The sequence below is a fragment of the Equus asinus genome, chromosome 12 (assembly GCF_041296235.1).
Source record: "Equus asinus isolate D_3611 breed Donkey chromosome 12, EquAss-T2T_v2, whole genome shotgun sequence".
NCBI lineage: Eukaryota > Metazoa > Chordata > Mammalia > Perissodactyla > Equidae > Equus > Equus asinus.
In genome coordinates, this window is record NC_091801.1 from 51,375,749 (window position 1) to 51,394,649 (window position 18,901).

General features: G+C 33.6%; 1 protein-coding gene across 40 annotated transcripts in view; it reads left to right on the top strand.

Moving 5' to 3' along the window:
• The window catches only part of RIMS2 (regulating synaptic membrane exocytosis 2), a 572,997-nt gene that overhangs the window by 129,317 nt on the left and 424,779 nt on the right, over positions 1 to 18,901 (top strand). For 29 of the 40 annotated variants that reach the window (XM_070481448.1, XM_070481450.1, XM_070481459.1 and 26 more), the window contains 2 exons: positions 2,125 to 2,335; positions 16,530 to 16,541. In XM_070481448.1, coding sequence (XP_070337549.1) covers positions 2,125 to 2,335; positions 16,530 to 16,541 — 223 coding nt within the window. The remainder of the gene's footprint in view (positions 1 to 2,124; positions 2,336 to 16,529; positions 16,542 to 18,901) is intronic. The other 11 variants (XM_070481441.1, XM_044743824.2, XM_044743820.2 and 8 more) reach the window with 1 other exon arrangement.

Consider the following 18,901-nt stretch of genomic DNA (forward strand, 5'->3'; position numbering starts at 1 on the left):
TTAGGGATTAAATCATCAATCAAGTCAGGAGTTCAGATAGGTTTGGATTTTGTTGTTGCTATCATTATCTTTTGTGCACCACACTCTTCAATTTCCTCTATCAGTAGGCTACTGTTGCCCTGTGCTTAGGATGTGTGCAGGAGTACCAGAAGTTACTATTTTTTCTTCAGAGTTTTGCTACCCCTTCAGCCATTCCCATCCATTTGTACCTCAGAGAAGGAGTCTCTCCCCATGCTCCTGCCCCTTCCCCAGCGATAGGGTGCTTATTTCTTGTTGCTATGCCTGTGGTAGAGGCCAAGGGCGTTCTATTCTTCTGTCTTTGATAGGCCCTGTCCACCTGAGCCTTACTTATGACGCTTGCTTGGAGTTCTTAGCCCTTTCTTCCATGAAAACAAATCTGCCTTGTGTCTCTGATTGGTTTGGGGAAGGAGTTTCTACTCTTCCCCTGATGATAAAAGGCCTTTGATTTGTGGGTAGGATCTTGGTTGACAATGGTTTCCTGCCCCTCTTTCATAGGTAGAGGATTTTTTCCTTCAATCTTTCCCCTAGCTGCAATGGATCTTTGCCTTTGCCCTGGGGATGACAGAATTTAGTTCCTCTCCCTGCAGCTTGTAACTTTGGCTTTTTTCGGAGAGAGAGTCTGGGAAATTGTACCTTGCCCCAGCAGCCACTGTTCACCTCTTTTACATCTGCACATGTGCACTCTTTGTTCTTGTGCCCTGCTCACAATCTTCCTCATGAGCAACCAGTGGAGGCCTGTGGAAAAGTGCTTGTGAGCAAGTGTCAGCTTCTCTTGAGTTTGGGCCCCTAGCTATTCCAAACTCATGTTAGCCCACACCTGGTCTTTTACAGTTTGTTAAAGTTTTTACAGATTTTCTCTTAGCTGCCTGTATGGTGGCCACCTCTTTCTCCTGTGCTCTGACTAAGGTGAACAATGTGTCCTATTTCTCTTTGGTGGGACTTGTTGCTCTTTGGAGTTCAGATTATTTGTTTGATTTATAACTTCAACTCTCTGATGGGCTCAAGAAAGTTATAATTTTGTAAATTATTTAGCCTTTTTTCGTTTTTAGGATGGGAGTGACATTATCTACAGCTTTGTAAATTCTTTTTTTGCTGTATCCCACATTTTGGTGAGGAAGATTGGCCCTGAGCTAACATCTGTTGCCCATCTTCCTCTTTTTCTCCCCAAAGCCCCAGTACATAGTTGTATGCCCTAGTTATAAGACCTTCTAGTTCTTCTTGTGTGATGCCACCATAGCATGGCTTGATGAGCCCTGTGTCGGTTGGTCTGTGCCCAGGATCCGAACTGGCAAACCCTGGGCCACTGAAGCAGAATACACAAACTTAACCACTCTGCCACCAGGCTGGCCCCTACAACTTTGTAAATCTTAAGCAGAACTAATTATAGTTTTAAAACATTTTAAATTTTTCTTATACAGGCAATGGAAGTGAGAAGTGTTATCACTTTTTATTTTTACTAGAGTAGAGGCATCTTTTTTCTTATCCTTTTATTTTATTTTTAAAATATAACTTGCCCTTTTATTTGTACAGCCTTATTTGGTAGGCTCCTAATATTTCACAATGTTTTTACAGCCAATTAATGTGCAGATTGTTGAGCAGATTTAAACAATCAGTGAGAGCACTCATCCAGTGCTTTTCCCTCCGTTTGGAGTCTTAAGATCACTCCGAGTGAGATTCTGTCTCAATGATTTGAAGCTCATAGGTTTTGGTTTCACTGTGTAAGTTAAATAAGCTCGGCCTATTCCTGAAGCTAAACTGTTGAAAATAATATTGTAAATATTTTAGGGCATATGACTGAAAATATATTGGAAATTGTAGGTAGAAATTTTATAATTTAACTCAAAGAAATATTTCTATAAACATACCTTGTATTAATTGGTTCTTAAATGAACAGGTGTATCAGAAAGCAGAATTAGTTGTAGCACTTTCATGATGTAATATGCCATACAAGATGTTATTCTATAATCAGAAGATTGTTAAATTTTTATTCTTTATTCTGATCCTATGGAATTTTTGGATATAAAATTGTGTCTACAAATCGTGGTAACTATTATTTTTGAGACCATCAAGAAATCAGATTTTTCTTATCTGTTTTCTCTGTAGAAAACTTCATCAGCAGTTCGAATTGTATAAGGAGCAGGTCAAGAAGATGGGAGAAGAGTCACAGCAGCAGCAAGAGCAAAAGGGGGATGCCCCAACCTGTGGTATCTGCCACAAAACAAAGTTTGCTGATGGATGTGGCCATAATTGTTCCTATTGCCAAACGAAGTTCTGTGCTCGTTGTGGAGGTCGAGTGTCATTACGCTCAAACAAGGTACAGAATGAAAATCACAGATGTTGATTCTTTGATAGTTAACACTACTGTGAATAAAATGAAGAAGACAACTGCGATTAATATTTAGGTTAACCAATGAACAAAAACCTTCACTAGTGTCTTCATTTTAGATTAAAAAAAATTAAAAATATTTTCCTCTGAATTAAAAAGATAGTTGTCTCATTGTTTATGTCCTTTAGCTTATGACTTTGTTTAGAATCACAGGATTTTCGACTTTCAAAGATAATGAAGAGAATTGAGTGTTCAATTGGTCTAACTCCTTTATTTCACAGGTGTAGATGTACAGAGACTAAAGTTCATTCTTTTTTTTGTTTTTTTTTGGTGAGGATGATTGATCCTGAGCTAACATCTGTTGCCAGCCTTACTCTTTTTGCTTGAGGAAGATTGTCACTGAGCTAACATCTGTGCCAATCTTCCTCTATTTTGTACGAGGGATGCTGCCACAGCATGGCTTGATGAGTGGTGTGTAGATCCGTGCCTGGGATCTGAACCAACATACCCTGGGCCTCCCGAAGCGAAACATGTGAACTTAACCACTACGCCACCGGGCCAGCCCTTAAAGTTCATTCTTAAAGTTGCACAACTGATTAATGTTAGAATTGACACAGATTTTTCCATGGCTACATATAATTTTGCAGACTTTGTAGATCTGTTGTTCCTTTGGCCCCTGTTTCTTTACCTTTTCAAAGAGGCTCTTTCTGTCCTTGAGATTCTGCATTCTGTAGTTTTATAGCTTTTTAAGCTACATTGCCCTTTATTTTTGTTTTTAATATTAAGGAAGTTAACATTAGACTATGGAATTTAAAGAAGAAATGTTAAGGAACTGTGTCACGCTTATACTAGATCTTTGTAGTTTCTCTATCTGCTTTAGGGAATATGTTAAGGTACCAAAGAATGCTCTGCTGAAATTAGCAAAAGTAGTAGTTTAAAATATTTGTCTCAGTAAGTTCTTTAGAATTTGCATTTATCTTTTCACTAGTATTTTATCACTCAGCTCTTTACTTAGGTAGTTTTGAAATAGGAAGCTGATGTCTTTACATACATTGCTTAGACATCCCTATGGGAATTTGTTCTTCTGTGTGATTTCATTTCTCCATTTTTCATTATTCCCCTTTTCTTATTGTTTTGCTTTGTCCGGAACTAACAACTTTTCTTTATTTTTCCTAATCTTTCCCCCTGGTTTACCTGATTATTTTCCCTTTCTTTGACTGGTTGGATTGGCTAGAAACTCCAGTACAATTCTGAATAGAAGTGGTGAAAGCAGACATTCCTGTTTTGTTCTTGATCTTAGGGAGAAAGCCTTCAGTGTTTCACTTTTAAGTATTATGGTAGTTATCAGCTTTTCATGGATGCTGTCTATTACTAATTTCCTGGAAGTTTTTTTTTTTTTTACATCAGGAATAGATGTTGGATTTTATTTTTCTCCATCTTTTGAGGTTAATATGGTGAGCTGCAATGATTGATTTTGAAATGTTAAGCCAACTGTGTATTCCAAATAAACCCCATTTGGTTATTATGGATTATCCTTTTTATATATTAATGGGTTTGATTTGATAAAATTTTGTTTACAATTTTTGCTTCTATGTTCATGAGGGTTAGTGTCTGTAGTTTTCTTCTCTTGTAATATCTTTCTTTGGTTTTAGTATCATTTTAGCATCAGAATAATGTTGGCCTGATGGAATGAGTTGGGAAGTAGTTCCTCCTCTCCAGTGTTTTAAAAGAGTTTCTGTAGAGTTGGTATTGTTTATTCTTTAATGTTTTGTAGATTTTACCAGTGAAGCCACCTGGGTATGCAGTTTCATTTTTGGGGAAGTTTTTAAGTACAGTTTCAACTTCTTTAATAGATATAGCGTTATTTAGGTTGTCTATTTTTTCTTGAATGAGCTTTGGTAGTTTGTGCCTTTCAAGGAATTTTTCCAGTTCCTCATAAGTTGTCGAATTTATTGGCATTAACTTGTTCACAGTATTCCGTTATTATTCTTTTAATATCTGTAGAATCTGTAGTGATGCCACCCCTTTCATTCCTGATATTGGTAATTTGTGTGTTGTCTCTTTTTTCCTGCTCTGTCTGGCTAGATATTTATCAATTTTATTGATCTTCTCAAAGAACCAGTTTTTTTGTTTCGATGATTTTCTCTATTGTTGATTTCATCCTTAATCTTTATTATTTCTTTTCTTCTGCTTACTTTGGGTTTAATTTTCTCTTCTTTTTCTAGTCTTTTAAGGTGGAAGCTGAGGTAATTGCTTTGAGATGTCTCTTCTTATGCTGTTGGTTTCCCCTAAGTACAGTTTCAGTGACATCCCCAAAATTCTGATATGTTGTCGTTTCATTTTCATTCTGTTAAAAATACTTCGATATTTTCCTTTTCATCTTTGACCCATGAATAATTTAGAAGCATGTTATTTTTTCCATGTATTAGGGGATTTCCAGAGATTTCTGTTAATGATCTTTTATTTAACTCTGTTGTGGTCCTAGTTATTTTTTGTGTGCTTTGAATCCTTTGAAATGTATTGATACTTATTATATGGCCCATATTATGGTAGGTAAATATTCTGTGTGTACTTGAAAAGGATGTGTATTCTGCTCTTTTTTGACAGTCTTTTAAAATGTCCATTAGGTCAAGTTGGTTAATAGAATTGTTCAAGTCTACAATATCCTTGTTGATTTTCTGGCTATTTATTTTTATCAATTATTAAGAGAGGGGTATTGAAATATACAACTATACTTGAATTTGTCTATTTCTCCTTGCAGTTCCATCAGTTTTTGTTTTATGTATTTTTAAGCTCTATTTTTAGGTGCATAAACATTTAGGATTATTATGTCCTATTAATTAATTGGCCCCTTTATAATTATTGAGTGACTTTGTTTAATCCTGGTAATATTCTTTGCTCTGAAATCCACTTCATCTAATCTTAATATAGCCACTCCAATATATTATTGGTAGTATTTAACATAGTTTATGGTTTCTTTCTCTTACTTTAAGTTAATTGCCTTCATATTTAAAATACTTTTCTTATAGACAGCATATAATTGGGACTTGCTTTGTTATCCAGCCTGACAGTCTCTGCCTTTTAGTTGGAGTGTTTAGACAGTTTACATTTAGTGTCATTATTGATATGGTTAGATTTGATTATATTATTTTGTTTTTTCCCACTTGTACCATCTGATCGTTGTTTTGTTATTAGTCTTCTTTTGGATTAATCAATGTTTTTTATGATATAGTTTTATCTCCTTTGTTGGCTCATTAGCTTTGTTGACTCTGTTCTTATTTTATTAATTACTTCGGGATTTGTAGTATGCATCTTTAAATTATCATAGTTAGCCTTAACTGATATTATACAGTTTTTTGTATAGTATAGTATAAGAACTTTATAATAATGTATTTTCATTTCTACCCCTTTGGACTTTATGTTATAGGTGTCATATATTTTACTTCTACCTATTTTATAAACTCCACAATACAGTGTTATTCTTTTTTGTTTAAAAGTTTATCTTTTAAGGAGTTTTAAATAATAAAAGAAATATTGTATATTTCCTCTTGTCATTACCTTTTCTGGTACTGTTCATTTCTTTTTGTAGATATATATTTTTATCTGATATCATATTTTATCTGCCTGAAGGATTTCCTTTAATATCTCTTTTAATGTGAGTCTGCTGGTGATGAATGCTTTCCACGTTTTTTGTTGAAAATTTCGCCTTTGTTTTCTTAAAAGATATTTTTGCTGAGTGTAAATTTCTAGGTCGACAGTTATTTTCTTTCAGTATTTTAAAGACGTTGCTTCACTGTCTTCTCACTTTCACTATTTCCAAATAGAAGTGCAATACCATTCTCATCTTTGTTTCTCTGTATATAATGTGTCTTTTTCGTCAGACTTCTTTTAAGATATTCTTTTTATCACTGGTTCTGTGCAATTTAATTGTGATGCTTTTTGGTCTATTTTTCTTCATATTTCTTGTGTTTGGAGTTTTTTTGAGTAAAAGATCTATATGTTTATAGTTTTTATAGGGTTTTTTAAAATTTTGGTCATTATTCAAATATTTTTACTGACCCCCTCCTCTCTCTTCTCCTTCAGGGACTCCCATTACCCATACTTATGTTCTTTTCTTCAAACCCAGCTTTACTTTTCTCCATTTTTCATTTTGTATACATTTTATTGCTATGCCTTAAAGTTTACTAATCTTTTCTTCTGCAATGTCAAATCTGCTGTTAATACCATTCAGTGTATTTTTTCATCTCAGACATTATAGTTTTCATTTCTAGAATTTCACTTTTGGACTTTTTTATGTCTTCCATGATCTACTTAACTTTTCAAACATGTAGAATACACACTCTGTAGTAACTGTTTTGATGTCCTCCTGTGCTAATTCCAACATTTCTGTTAGTTTTGGGTTGGTTTTGATTCATTATTCTTATTATGGTATTTTTTTTCTGACTTTTTCACATGCCTGGTATCTTATGTTGGATGCTAAGCACTGTAAATTTTACTTTGTTGGGAGCTATATATTTTTGCTTTCCTATGACTCTTCTGGAGCTTTGTTACGGGAATGGAGTTAAGTTACATGGAGACAATTTAATACTTTTACATCTTGCTTTTGTGCTTTGCTAGGTGGATCTGGAACAGTGCTCAGTTTAGCAGTAATTGTTCTCTTCTACTGAGGCAAGACTTTCCTCAGTACTTTAACTAATGCCCTGTGAATCATGAGTTTTTCCAGTCTTGCTGGTGGGAACGTCCACTGTTCTCTCTAATCTTTTCAGACAATTTTTTCCCCACTCCTGGGTATTTTCTCACATGTGTGCTCACTGATCATTGCTAAGCTGAATACTTGAAGGACTCTCTGCATATCTTTGGGGTTCTTCCTCTGCAGCTTTCTCTTCTCTGGCATCTTGTCCTGTGAAATCCAGCTGTATTGGCCTCCTCAGACTCTCAGTTTGTTCTTCAACTCGGGATGTCTGCCAAGCTGAACTTCAGCTCCTCTGTACTGCCCTGCTGCCGGGAAAGCCTCTCAAAGCAGTAACCTGGGGCAATTGTATAGCTTGTCTTGTTTGTTTCCCATATTTCAGCTATCACTGTCCTTTTTTGCCTGATGTCTTCTTTCACATATTTTTGTCTTTTGTTTGTTTATTTCAGGCAGGGGGAAAAATCTAGTCCTTGCTACCCTATTTAGGCCACAAACAGAAGTCTCTAATGACATCTCTTTATAGTTTGCTTGAAAATATATTCTCTGGTTTCTAACATATGGTCCCTTTATGCTGAGCAAAGTTTTAATCAATAAATTAAGTACAGTGAAAAATTGGAATGCTTCTTGAAACATCTGCTGTATTGTAATCAACTATAAAACTCTCTGTGTTGTGGATTAGCCTCATGGGGATGGCTTATGGAAGAAGGAAGGAACCAGAGGCAGGACTCTCCACTTTTCTCATGTTTTTTCTTAGATCTAATAGAAGTGTTAGGGAATAAAACATAAGAAAAAATATCTAAATTTTAGCTCAAGGAAGATAGTCCTGGATTTCTTTTATTAGTTTTTTTTTATATTTTCGTTCATAATGTACTTGGGAAAGCATTCCTTTGTATAATATATATATATATATATATATAGTTTTAATAATTAGTATATAAATTGTGCACTGAGGGATAAAATAATGATTAGTGTATTTCTCTCTTTATATATGTAATCATATATATATATATATATATGTACATAAGGTTGTCTATATTCTTGATGAAAAGAACGTTGAGTTCAATTTCTCTTTTCAGAGTGAGCCATCCTACATATGCTCAATTGCCTTATGTAATAGAAGCAAGCTTTTGCTCTCAATAGATGCTGAATACATTTTTTGATTTATTATAGCCCTGAAAGATTAAGTTCAGTGAAATTTTTATGAAGTTAAATAATGAGAATACAAATATTTTATAGCTTAAAATTTAATTATAAAGCTATGTAAAATTTATTTTAGTAATCTTCTAAGAGAACAAGATAAAATGATCTTGTGTTTTAATTTTGAGGCTCTTTCATGCGGAGCCATCCTTAACAATTAATAAACTCTTTTGAGGTACATTTAGGATATAGAGAGAATAGATGAAGTGCAGAGTATATGGAATTACCAGTACAATAAGATTTTATGATATATTGCTTTCATTTATTTCCTTTTAAGATGATACCCCTTAATAAATTAAAGCTATATAGTTAGTCAAATTTAAAAATAATGGCTTCGTAAGGGACAGATTATTTTGTAATCATAGAATGGTGACTCTAGTAGGAAAGACATTAAAGGTAATTTACAATGAGGATTATTTTAAGCTTCAAAATGTGGCAACATTAATTTTTTGTTTCTTTTACTTTTTGGTGGGAAAAATAGATTACCATTTGCTTAACAGGTAATCTAATTTTGAAAAAATAAAGAATATATGGTTTTCAGAATTGTTTAATTTACAAATGTAACAGATGTAGATTTTTTCACCATAAATTATCAGATTTTAAGCAGAATGAATTATAACTTCAGAATGGTTATAAAAGAAAGTGATAACTTAAGCAAGTCCCTTAAAATGTATTGCTATATGTGTGTTCAGTATATCAGATGGTAAGAATGGAATAATGTAGACATCCTACTGTATAACCAGGTCATGAAGTATCATTTATATGAGTGGTTTTAATGATTAGTATTTAAATTGTGCACTGAGAGATAGAATAATGATTAGAATATTTCTGCAATCCTCTAGGCAGTTTTTGTTTTTAAATTTTCAAGTCTCTGTGATTGCCTGCAAGTCTATAGCTAGCGTTCTAATGCAATATGCATTTAGTTCCCATACACCCAAGGCAAGCATATTGCGTATGAATTTTCTTTTAGAATTCATAGGATTACTACATACCATTATATCAGGAAAAATTTGACATTCTCTAGGAAGAGGATGGCATAAGTTGAGACAATTAGGAAAACTAAGTTTCGTTCCTGTCCTGGTATTGTGTGACTTTTGTTTGACATGTCACTTCATGTCTTAGTGCTTCTGTTCTAAAATCTGTGAAATGAAAGCATCAATCTAAATAATTTCTAAGATCTCTTCTGAGTTTGACATTTTATGATTTTTAAATTAATACTAGATTATAATTCTTGAAGTATTTGAAAGTATATTCATATAGCCAAATGTTTCTACTGCTTAAGTAATTTTTAAAAAGAAACTGAGAAGCTTCATTAATTCTATGTTACTATATCTAGGATATTGTGTGTTAAGCTTTGGTTTTTATCTCATCTCACATTCATATAACATGGGAATGTTGAGGGCACTACTCTTTTAGAAAACTATTTTCATAGGAATTCGAGGAATAAGTAAAGCAGGCAAGCTTATCAGAATTATATAATTTATAGGACCACCATTAAGCAAGTAGTTGCATCAGGTGAATCCTCAATTTCAAGCCTTTAGGCTGAATAACCTAGAACCTGTGAGAATATTATTAGAAAGTATTTATAGGATTTAAAAGGAAGAAAGAATTGTTTCCCCTCATTGATGTCAACCTCTCTAATCGTGCAGGATAACATAGTGACTGTGAGAAACAGTCTAACTTTCAGAATCTTAGGACATTTTATACCTCATAGTGCATATGAACATTGTGCAAGGAGGCAAAATAATGTTTCAAATCAAGCATAAAGGAAAACATTTTCACCAAATTTACATGAGCTTACTTCCTCTCCATATTGCATCTTTTGTATAGTTTTCATCTATTTCAGCCCTCACTTTCGTCACTTGTATAGCATAATTCACTGTGGGAAGTGTTACCTAAAGAGCAAGTAAGCTTACCAATACTATTATAGCTACCATTTTGAGGTTGTTTTTCTTTGAGAATCTCTGGATCATTCCATGGGCTCTTTATACTCTAAGGCATTTATACTCTTTGTACTCTAAGGATTTATACTTTATACTGTATGGCAGTGGTCTTGAAAGTGAGGTAGTATACCCCTGCTGTTGAAGGAAGGCTTTCTGGAGAGTAGATGGGTGTGCCTAACTTCAAGGGCAAAGATTTCCATGTGTATTCTTTCATTTTTTATTAAAATTGACCTACCCGAGAATAGTTTTGTGTTTTGTGAATTTTTCTTTTCAACTCACTTTTATAATTGCTCTTCTACTCTTTGAAAGAAAATCATGCTCCTCAACCCTACCTAGGCTGAATCTAGTCTTTATATAATATACTGACTCAGCATGTAAAAATCTCTGGGGCACCAAACAAGGTCACAATTCCAGAATGCATTGTCCTGAGGGAGAGTTCCATGAGGGCCAAGCCGTGGGAAATTTTGTAAGAAATATAGAAGGGAGCAGAGCTTATTTCATTCAGGCAACAAACTTTTGGCAAGACTCTGGTGCCTCATCTCTCTTTGTAGAATTAGAATTTTGATGTAAGATGATTGTCATGGTGACCTATAATAAGACATTGATATGAAGTTAAAAATGAAGTCAGACTCTTTTTGATAGTCAGATTTGCCTGATGATTTGACAATGTGGACTGCTTTGTCAAACAGGTTATATAGTAGACATTTTCCATATATTGAATGAGATAAATCTGCAGCTCCAAGATTTGATAAAAATATAAAGTACACCTACAATACACAACATATCTGAAAATGTATCTTTTCCAACTATTTAAACTTAAAATCTAAATGCTTTCTTAAAAATGTGTGAAAGGTACCTGGTTTTAGAGATTTATTTTATAGAAGAGAAAAAATATTTGCAGACTACTGCTATATAGCAGGTGAAAGGTATGCTTGGTTATTGGCATATGTGCATTTGAATACCATTGAATTTCACATAGGCCAGAACAGACTATGTATTTTTTGTTGCTGGAACAATGCTCAGATCTACTCTCCTGTAATTTTCAACTTTTTGAATGACACCACTATCCACTCTGTCACCCAAACCAGAAAGCCAGGAATCATCTCAGGTTTCTGTCCTTTACCACTCTTTTCCCCCAAGTTTTGGATTTTCTCTTTATGTAAATAAACTACTAATTGCTGTCTTATTTAGACTGTCATTTTCCATCACCTGGACTAATGTTAGTCTCCTAACTGGTCTTTGTGCTTCAGCATGGATTCCACAAACACATTCTTTACATGCTGCTGTGGTGATATTTTTAAAATACTAATCTGATCATTTTATCTTCTGCTTAAAAACTATTTAATGACTCCTTATCTCCTGAGTGAAGTTTCTAATGGCATAAAGAGCCCTCTCCCTATGACTTATTCCCTGCCTAACTCGAGGCATAAGCTTCGCTCCATTCTGTGTGCCCTAACCAAAGTACACTACCTGCACTTCTCTTAAATTATCACTGCTTATTATCTCTTATGCTTTTGCTTACCCTGCTACTTTAATCTGAAATACACCTCTGCTTCCCCCTAGAGCCCATCCCTACCCACAACCCTTACCCACTTGATAAACACTGACTAATTTTTCTGGACTTAAGCATCATCTCCTCCATGATGCTTTCTTTGGGTATCCCATGTGAATTAACCACTCACTCTTTTGTGCCTCAATGGATTCTATAGACTTCTAATCTAGCAGTCAACATTTTATTATTAATTAATTACATCATTCTGACTCCTCTTTTTACTGTAGGCGTCTATGTGTTTGGCATGTAATAGGTCAGTAGTACAAATACTTGTTGAGTGTATTGAGTGAATGAGTGGAAGAAAGAACTCTGGTATACTTATCATGGGCTTGTTATTCTGGGATAGGCCTTGTCTTTTGATCCAGCTCCTTGCTGCAGCTCAGTCCTGTGACAATGTTTTCTTGAAGATGGCAGTCCAAACTTGTAGATGAATAACAAAAAGATAAACTGCATGGGCAGTATCTAGTTGTTGCAGTTCTTGAAAAAAGAGGCCAGGCTTGAGAGAGGAGATGGAACAATGTTGTAGTGGTATGAAAGACAGGTAGTTTTAGATTGATTACAGAAGGTAGGCAAAAAGAGACAAGTGATGGCAGTTTAACTGTGGAAAGTAGACAGCACTGGTATAGAGGGAGGGATCTTTCTTTTTGGCAATACAGAGGGGGAAGTAGTAGGAGGAAGACTGACTGAGGGGAACTAACATTAATTTCCTACGTGACTGGGGAACTAATAATGGAAAGTTGTATAAAGAATAGCTGTTGGCAGATAAAATTGCCATATTTAATCTGAAAAGGTGCTACGACTATCAAGAGGAAATAACAGGAAAGAGAATAATAGAATCAATAAGTGATAATGAGAAGGTAGATTAACAGTTAAAGTAAATTGATCTTGAGGAGAGGGAGTGTGATTAGTTATCAGCAGAAGTGATAAAACAGTAAGGATGGCCATTGGGAGAGTTGATTATAAGGAAAAGATGGTGAGTATAAAATTATTTTTGAAAATAAAATACAATAAATTTTAAATAAATACTTTTGGACATACTCTAAATTATTAGGGTTTTCAAGTCTAATAATTATGACCTAAAATAATTGATCAATTAAATTATATAAAATATATATAAAGCCAGCAGGGGACACTGGCATTATATAGAGGTGGCATAGTGTGGTGGCTCTAGCCCAAGTTCTGAAGTGAGACTAAGTTTGATTTCCAGCTTTATTACTTGCTAGCTGTTTGACCTTGTACAAGATGCTTACTCTCTCTGCTTCAGTTTCATCTGTAATAGAAATAGTAATAGTACCTATCTCACAAGGTTTTTGTGAATATAAAGTGAATTAATATTTTTGAAGCACTTAGACATAAACCTGGCACACAGTGAGTGCTATAAAAGTGTTTTGCAATAATTTTTGTGCTACTAGATTCCTTTTTACCTACTATATATGTCAGATATCATGAAGGATGCTTTCACATATGTTTTCTTATTCAATTAGTCATATTTGTATATTGGGTTGAGTATTCCTTATTGCATACATAAACTGAGTCTACCATAATGAATATGTATGTAAAATATATAAAGCTATTTTAATCTTTAATCTTTTTTTGGTGTGTGTGTGAGGAAGATTGGCCCTGAGGTAACATCTTTTGCCAATCTTTCTCTTTTTGCTTGAGGAAGACTGTTGCTGAGCTAACATCTGTGCCAATCTTCCTCTGTTTTGTATGTGGGACGCCACCGCAGTGTGCTGTGATGAGCAGTGCATAGGTCCGCACCAGGGGTCTGAACCCCTGAATCCCAGTCTGCCAAAGCAGAACATGCGAACTTAACCACTATGCCACCAGGCCGGCCCCTAATCTTTAATCTTTGAATTGAATCATGTAGTCTTTTTTTTTTTTTAAAAAAAAACACAGACTAAGTGTAAAGTTGAAGTAAATATCTAAATGATTCAGGTGAAAATTCATTTTTAAAGAACATTTTAAATCCAAATTATCCATATGTCTAAAATAAAAATATTCCTCTACAGCAGGTTATTTTTTATATTTCATGTGAGATTTTAATCAGTCTTTGTCTTAAAGTCCTTGATAATATTTTACATTTATACATTACCTTTGATTTTCGAGCAACTCAATTCCAGTTTGATTATTAATGAAATTAATATCACTTTTGACAAAACATTGAAACTTCTGACTTAATTGTATTACTAAAATCTGATTGGAAGACATAGCTAATCCTTTTGTTTGAAGTTTCTATTCTTTGAAAGACTTCCCAGTTCAAAGAGAAGAACCATTTTGATCAGGGGTCATTATTCTCATTCTTCAGTTTTTCTTTAACAATTTCGTTGGGAGATTTTATTCACTCCTATAGCTTCAAATATTGTATATGTACTGATGATTTACAGATTGATTTCACCAGCCTGATTATTCTTTTGAGCTCCAGATCCACCTATACAGCTGCTTACTGAAAATCTCTGGATGTATAAATAGGCACCTCAAATTCACCTTGTCTATACTGAATTCATTATTTTCCCCAAATTTGCTTCTCATGTGTTTTTTTCTTTCAAAGAATTGTCCTCTTGTTCTCCCAGTTGCCGAATCCAGTCTCTGAAAGTCTTTCTCTACTCTTCCTGTTCCTCAATCAAGTCTTAAGGAGCCTTACTTCTCAGTATCTCCTAAGTCAATCTACTTCTCTCCATTCTTCTTGCTACTACTGTAGTACATACCACTCTCACAGTTGTTTTTTACTCAAAATATTTCAACAACTTCCTAATTGTTGTCCCTTTTTCCAGATTTGTCTCCTTCCAATCAGCCTGCACATTGTAATAGTGAACACTCAATAAATAGTAGCTGATAAGCTTATGCCTTATTTATAAATCATGTGATAGATTTTTGTGTTTATTTTTTATTCCTATTGAAAGATAATAAAGATATGATGGCAGTAATATTTCATGTATATGTTATAGCTAAAATTGTACTTGTTTTATCTGTTAAGAGGGATTAGCTATTAGCAAACTATTAGCAAATTCATTAGTTATGACTTCATTTTGTTTCTTTTTTAAAATTTCTGCAATGTGAGTTATCTTGTGAAAGTATTGGCTTCTAAGTTTTTGCTAGATATTAATGTAGTTAACTCTGGAGACTTTAGTTCAAGTGCATCAGTTATAATCTAATCATTTTCAACTATTTCTATTCCCAATATGCCAGTTTTGTTTGTGCTTTTTATATATTCCATGTTCTTTGCATAAAATGTTCTCTGTCACTGGTCTGGCCGACATTCTCTTCATTATTCTTTGAAGACCTCATTACTTCTCAGAACACTGCTCTTAATCCTTTCTCCAAATGCTAGTATTTCCTTAATCATTTGTGTTTCCGTAGTGCTTTGTTATTCTCTTTCTTTCGTAACATCTCTCTGTTCTGCAATGATTTGTTCATATTTATCTCTCACTACATTTAGCTGTTTTACTCCTTTTTTATGTCTCGGAAATCTAGTGTAGTGCCTGATGCATATGTAATGAGTGCTCCATAAATGATTTTTGTTGGACTAAATGATTGGCAATAGGTGTCCTTGACTGTGTACAATAGCTTTTATATGATCTTTAGTTTTACTGTGTACAATAGCTTTTATAGGATCTTTAGTTTCAATATTTGTAACAAATGAAACAGTCAAGAACACGGTAATGTAAAGGAGGCACTCCTATCCCTTGTATGCAATATCCTATGTGTTAATAGGCTAGAATATCAGGTATGAACTGTGTGCCAGCCACTGTATTGAGAGCTTTTCATGTTATTTTATTTAATTCTCAGAAAGCCTTATGAAGTAAATAATTCCCTGTTTTTCAGATAAGGAAGTAAAGGCTTAGAGGGCTTAAGAAAATTGCAGAAGATATACAGCTAAAAGTCTTATTTAAAAAAGGTGTAATTTTAAGATAAGTCTGTCTGATTGCAAGGTCCTTCCTCTTAGTCACAAGTATTATGTACTGCCACCCATATTTTAGAGAAGCAGTGATACCTCAAAACACATGATTTTAATTTTACTGTATAGGTTCTTGTAATATATCAGATCTTACTATTACATTATCATTTTTACTATTATTATCAATATTTTATATTTAAGTAAAGAGAAATGCAACTGTTTTTAATTTTAGCATATCTTAATATGTTTTCTTGGCCAAATCATATCTCTTCTTTTATTTTTCCGCATTTATAATATTGGGAAACTATGACCCAAAATTACCAATTGTAATCAATAATATTTTATCTTTAATGACTTTTTCTAATTAAATTTTTTCTTTTTAATTATAAAGTTTAGAAGACTTCTAAATTAGTGGGACAGAAATAACTTTTAAAAGCAATACGCTTAATTCATATTAAATCTTGTCTACTTTTGATAGTATATGATGAAATTAAAGATAAATAGTGATGCTCTGTTTTATTGTTTTTGTGCATAAAAGCTTTTTTCTTTAACATTTTTTAGTTTCTCGCTTTGAGTTAGTTGAATGTTTGATTAAGATTTTATTTGTGAAAAGAGCATTCTTTTTGATGTTTGGGTATTTAATGGCTTTTATAGAAATTATTCTGTTTATTTACCTTAACATATTCTTGTTTATAACATGCTCTTGTTTGAAATGTATGGAAAAAATTTTCCTCTTAAAAAGTTTATCTTCCAGTCAAAATGTAATTTAGACTTTTTCAGAATTTTTATTTCACTAACAAACTCTTAAAGACTCTCATTTGTTTTAAGAATGGGATTAATTATTTCTTCCTGTTTTGTCTTTTCTGTCCTTTCTAACTTGCTTTCGTGGATATTCACACCAGGAGGACAAAGTGGTTAGAGTCTTTTTTCTGTCTAATATTTTTTTCTTGTTGTTATTGCTAGTTTTAATTTTATAGTTGTATTTAATTTATATACTTCTAAATGTTTTGTTACAGTTGTAGTGCATGATAATTGCTAAACATTAAGGTATATTTTAAGCATGCTTTCTGATTTACTGAAAAGCACATTTTATTATATTATGGAGGAAAATTTGATTATTTGATACTTAAAGAAGCTTGCCTCTTTAGAATTTATTTATTTATTTTTTAAAGGAGATCTTATAGAATTTCTCTGTGTGATAAGAGTTTCTTTGCTCATATTTTACTTCCCTAAATTCATCATTGTAGTGGTCATAATTTTTAAAAGAAACTTCTGAGTTAGTATTGTAATAACAAGTCACAATAATATTGAACATGGATCTTCCAAAGGATATATTTACAACTGATTTAAATATTTAATGTATTTTAATTTTTCTTAACAATATGTTTTAGAGACTGGTAAAATATCTATCTTATATTCTCATGTTGAATATTAGATGTGTTTATAATTTAAAAATACTCAGGCATATAGAATTTGACTACAGGCTAGATTTTAATAATCTGCTAGTGTCTGCCCTTAGAAGTCTGATTTGAGTTTGGATCTGCTCTGGAGATTGACGACATCCTGCAAACATAGATAAAATCCTTCTATTTTGATTTTTTGATGAGTCAGACTAAAACTTGAGGTCTTTTCAAGTTTTCCAAATTAAATTGGCTTAAAACCCAAAGAGAACATCCTTCAGCTGAGATCTTCTAAAGAGTGCCTTCTTTTTTGCGAATTGGAGCTTTTTTATTCTCTTTAGTCTTCAGTTACTAGGTTGGGGATAATGTGGATGTTGGCAAATACTGATGTGGGTTTAGAATGAAAGCTCTGAGCAGAGGAAAAGATAAATGTGACTACCTTCTTTTCCTTTTTTTTTTTTTTTTACCCATAAGAATTCTACCAAACTTTTAAGGCAGTTTTGAAGATGTTCAGGTCAGTTACTTAGACATCTCCCAGACTGTGCATCATCCTCAATTCCAGCAGGTTCCCTAGAGACCTTACCAGCTTTTTGCCAGCCAACCTTATTAGCTAAGTAATGCAATTCAGGCAATTCAAGTAGTGCAAATTAGGCAATCCACTGCCTTTAGAATCTCTAGTGCTAATTTTGTGTCCAGAGTTAACACAGGATACATAATGTTTTCATTATTGTCTGTAGATTTCGTAATGAATTCTGACACCTATCCTGGAAATGAGACAGTGATAACTCAGCTATGAAAATGACTTTCATGTATTGACAAGATTTCATAATGTGCCAGTCTGTATTTTAAACCATGGATTGACTAACAGATTAAAGTATACTAATTTTATGTGTATTTGGAACATTAAAATAAATTTCAACAGACCTTTTTATGACACTCTTTATGCAGCACTGTTCAATAGAACTTTCACCAATGATGAAAATGTTTTATATCTTCATCCAATACAGTAAGCTTTAGTCACATGTGGATATTGAACACTTAAAATGTGGCTAGTGTGACTGAGAATTGAATTTTTAATTTTAATTAGTTTTAATTAAATTTAAATACCCATATGTGGCTAGTGGCTAAAGAAACCCCAAGCTTGCATAGCAAACATTCTGACTATTCAACCTCTAAGGCAATACCCTGTGCTCATAGTAACAGTATGATACATATAAAGCAGTGGAGATAAAAGCTGTACAAAATGCAAGAAGGGTACACTTCAATGCGAATCTCATGTATTGCTAAGGAGGATAATGGACAAGGGACATACTCCCAAAGGGCAGAACCAGGGAATATGAATGACAAAAGTCAAGGGAGAACCTCCTGGGTAGCTGAATCAGGGGCTGCCAGATAGGATATCCAAGGAAACTGAGGTGTTGCTCATGTAGGGATTGTTGTGTGCTGTGAACAGTTGGCCACTGTATATTTCTCATTTTTCCTGTTTTTGAATGAGAGTTTTTGTTGCAGTTACCCTGTTCCTTCTCCATCATTGTGTCTTGGGTGTACTGGGAACAGATAGCTTGTCTTTCAGTGTATAAGTCAGTGGTTCACAATGATCCACACTCGGCCATGATGGAAAGATTTGCTCTACCTCAGAGATCCTAGATTCAGAGCTAGATTTGATGACTAGATGGAACTTTGGGATTATCTCCCTTAGGGAGAGGGAGAATTGCTACATGTAAAATATATGTATGGAATGTTGAGAAGTTGAAAGAGCAGACTGTTCTAGACCCTGTTTAATGGCTGTCCTAACAGACATTTCCAATTTCCTTCTCTCTTGCAACTCCCGATAGAAGGACTTGAAAAATATAAAATTGTTTAGTTTTCCTTGC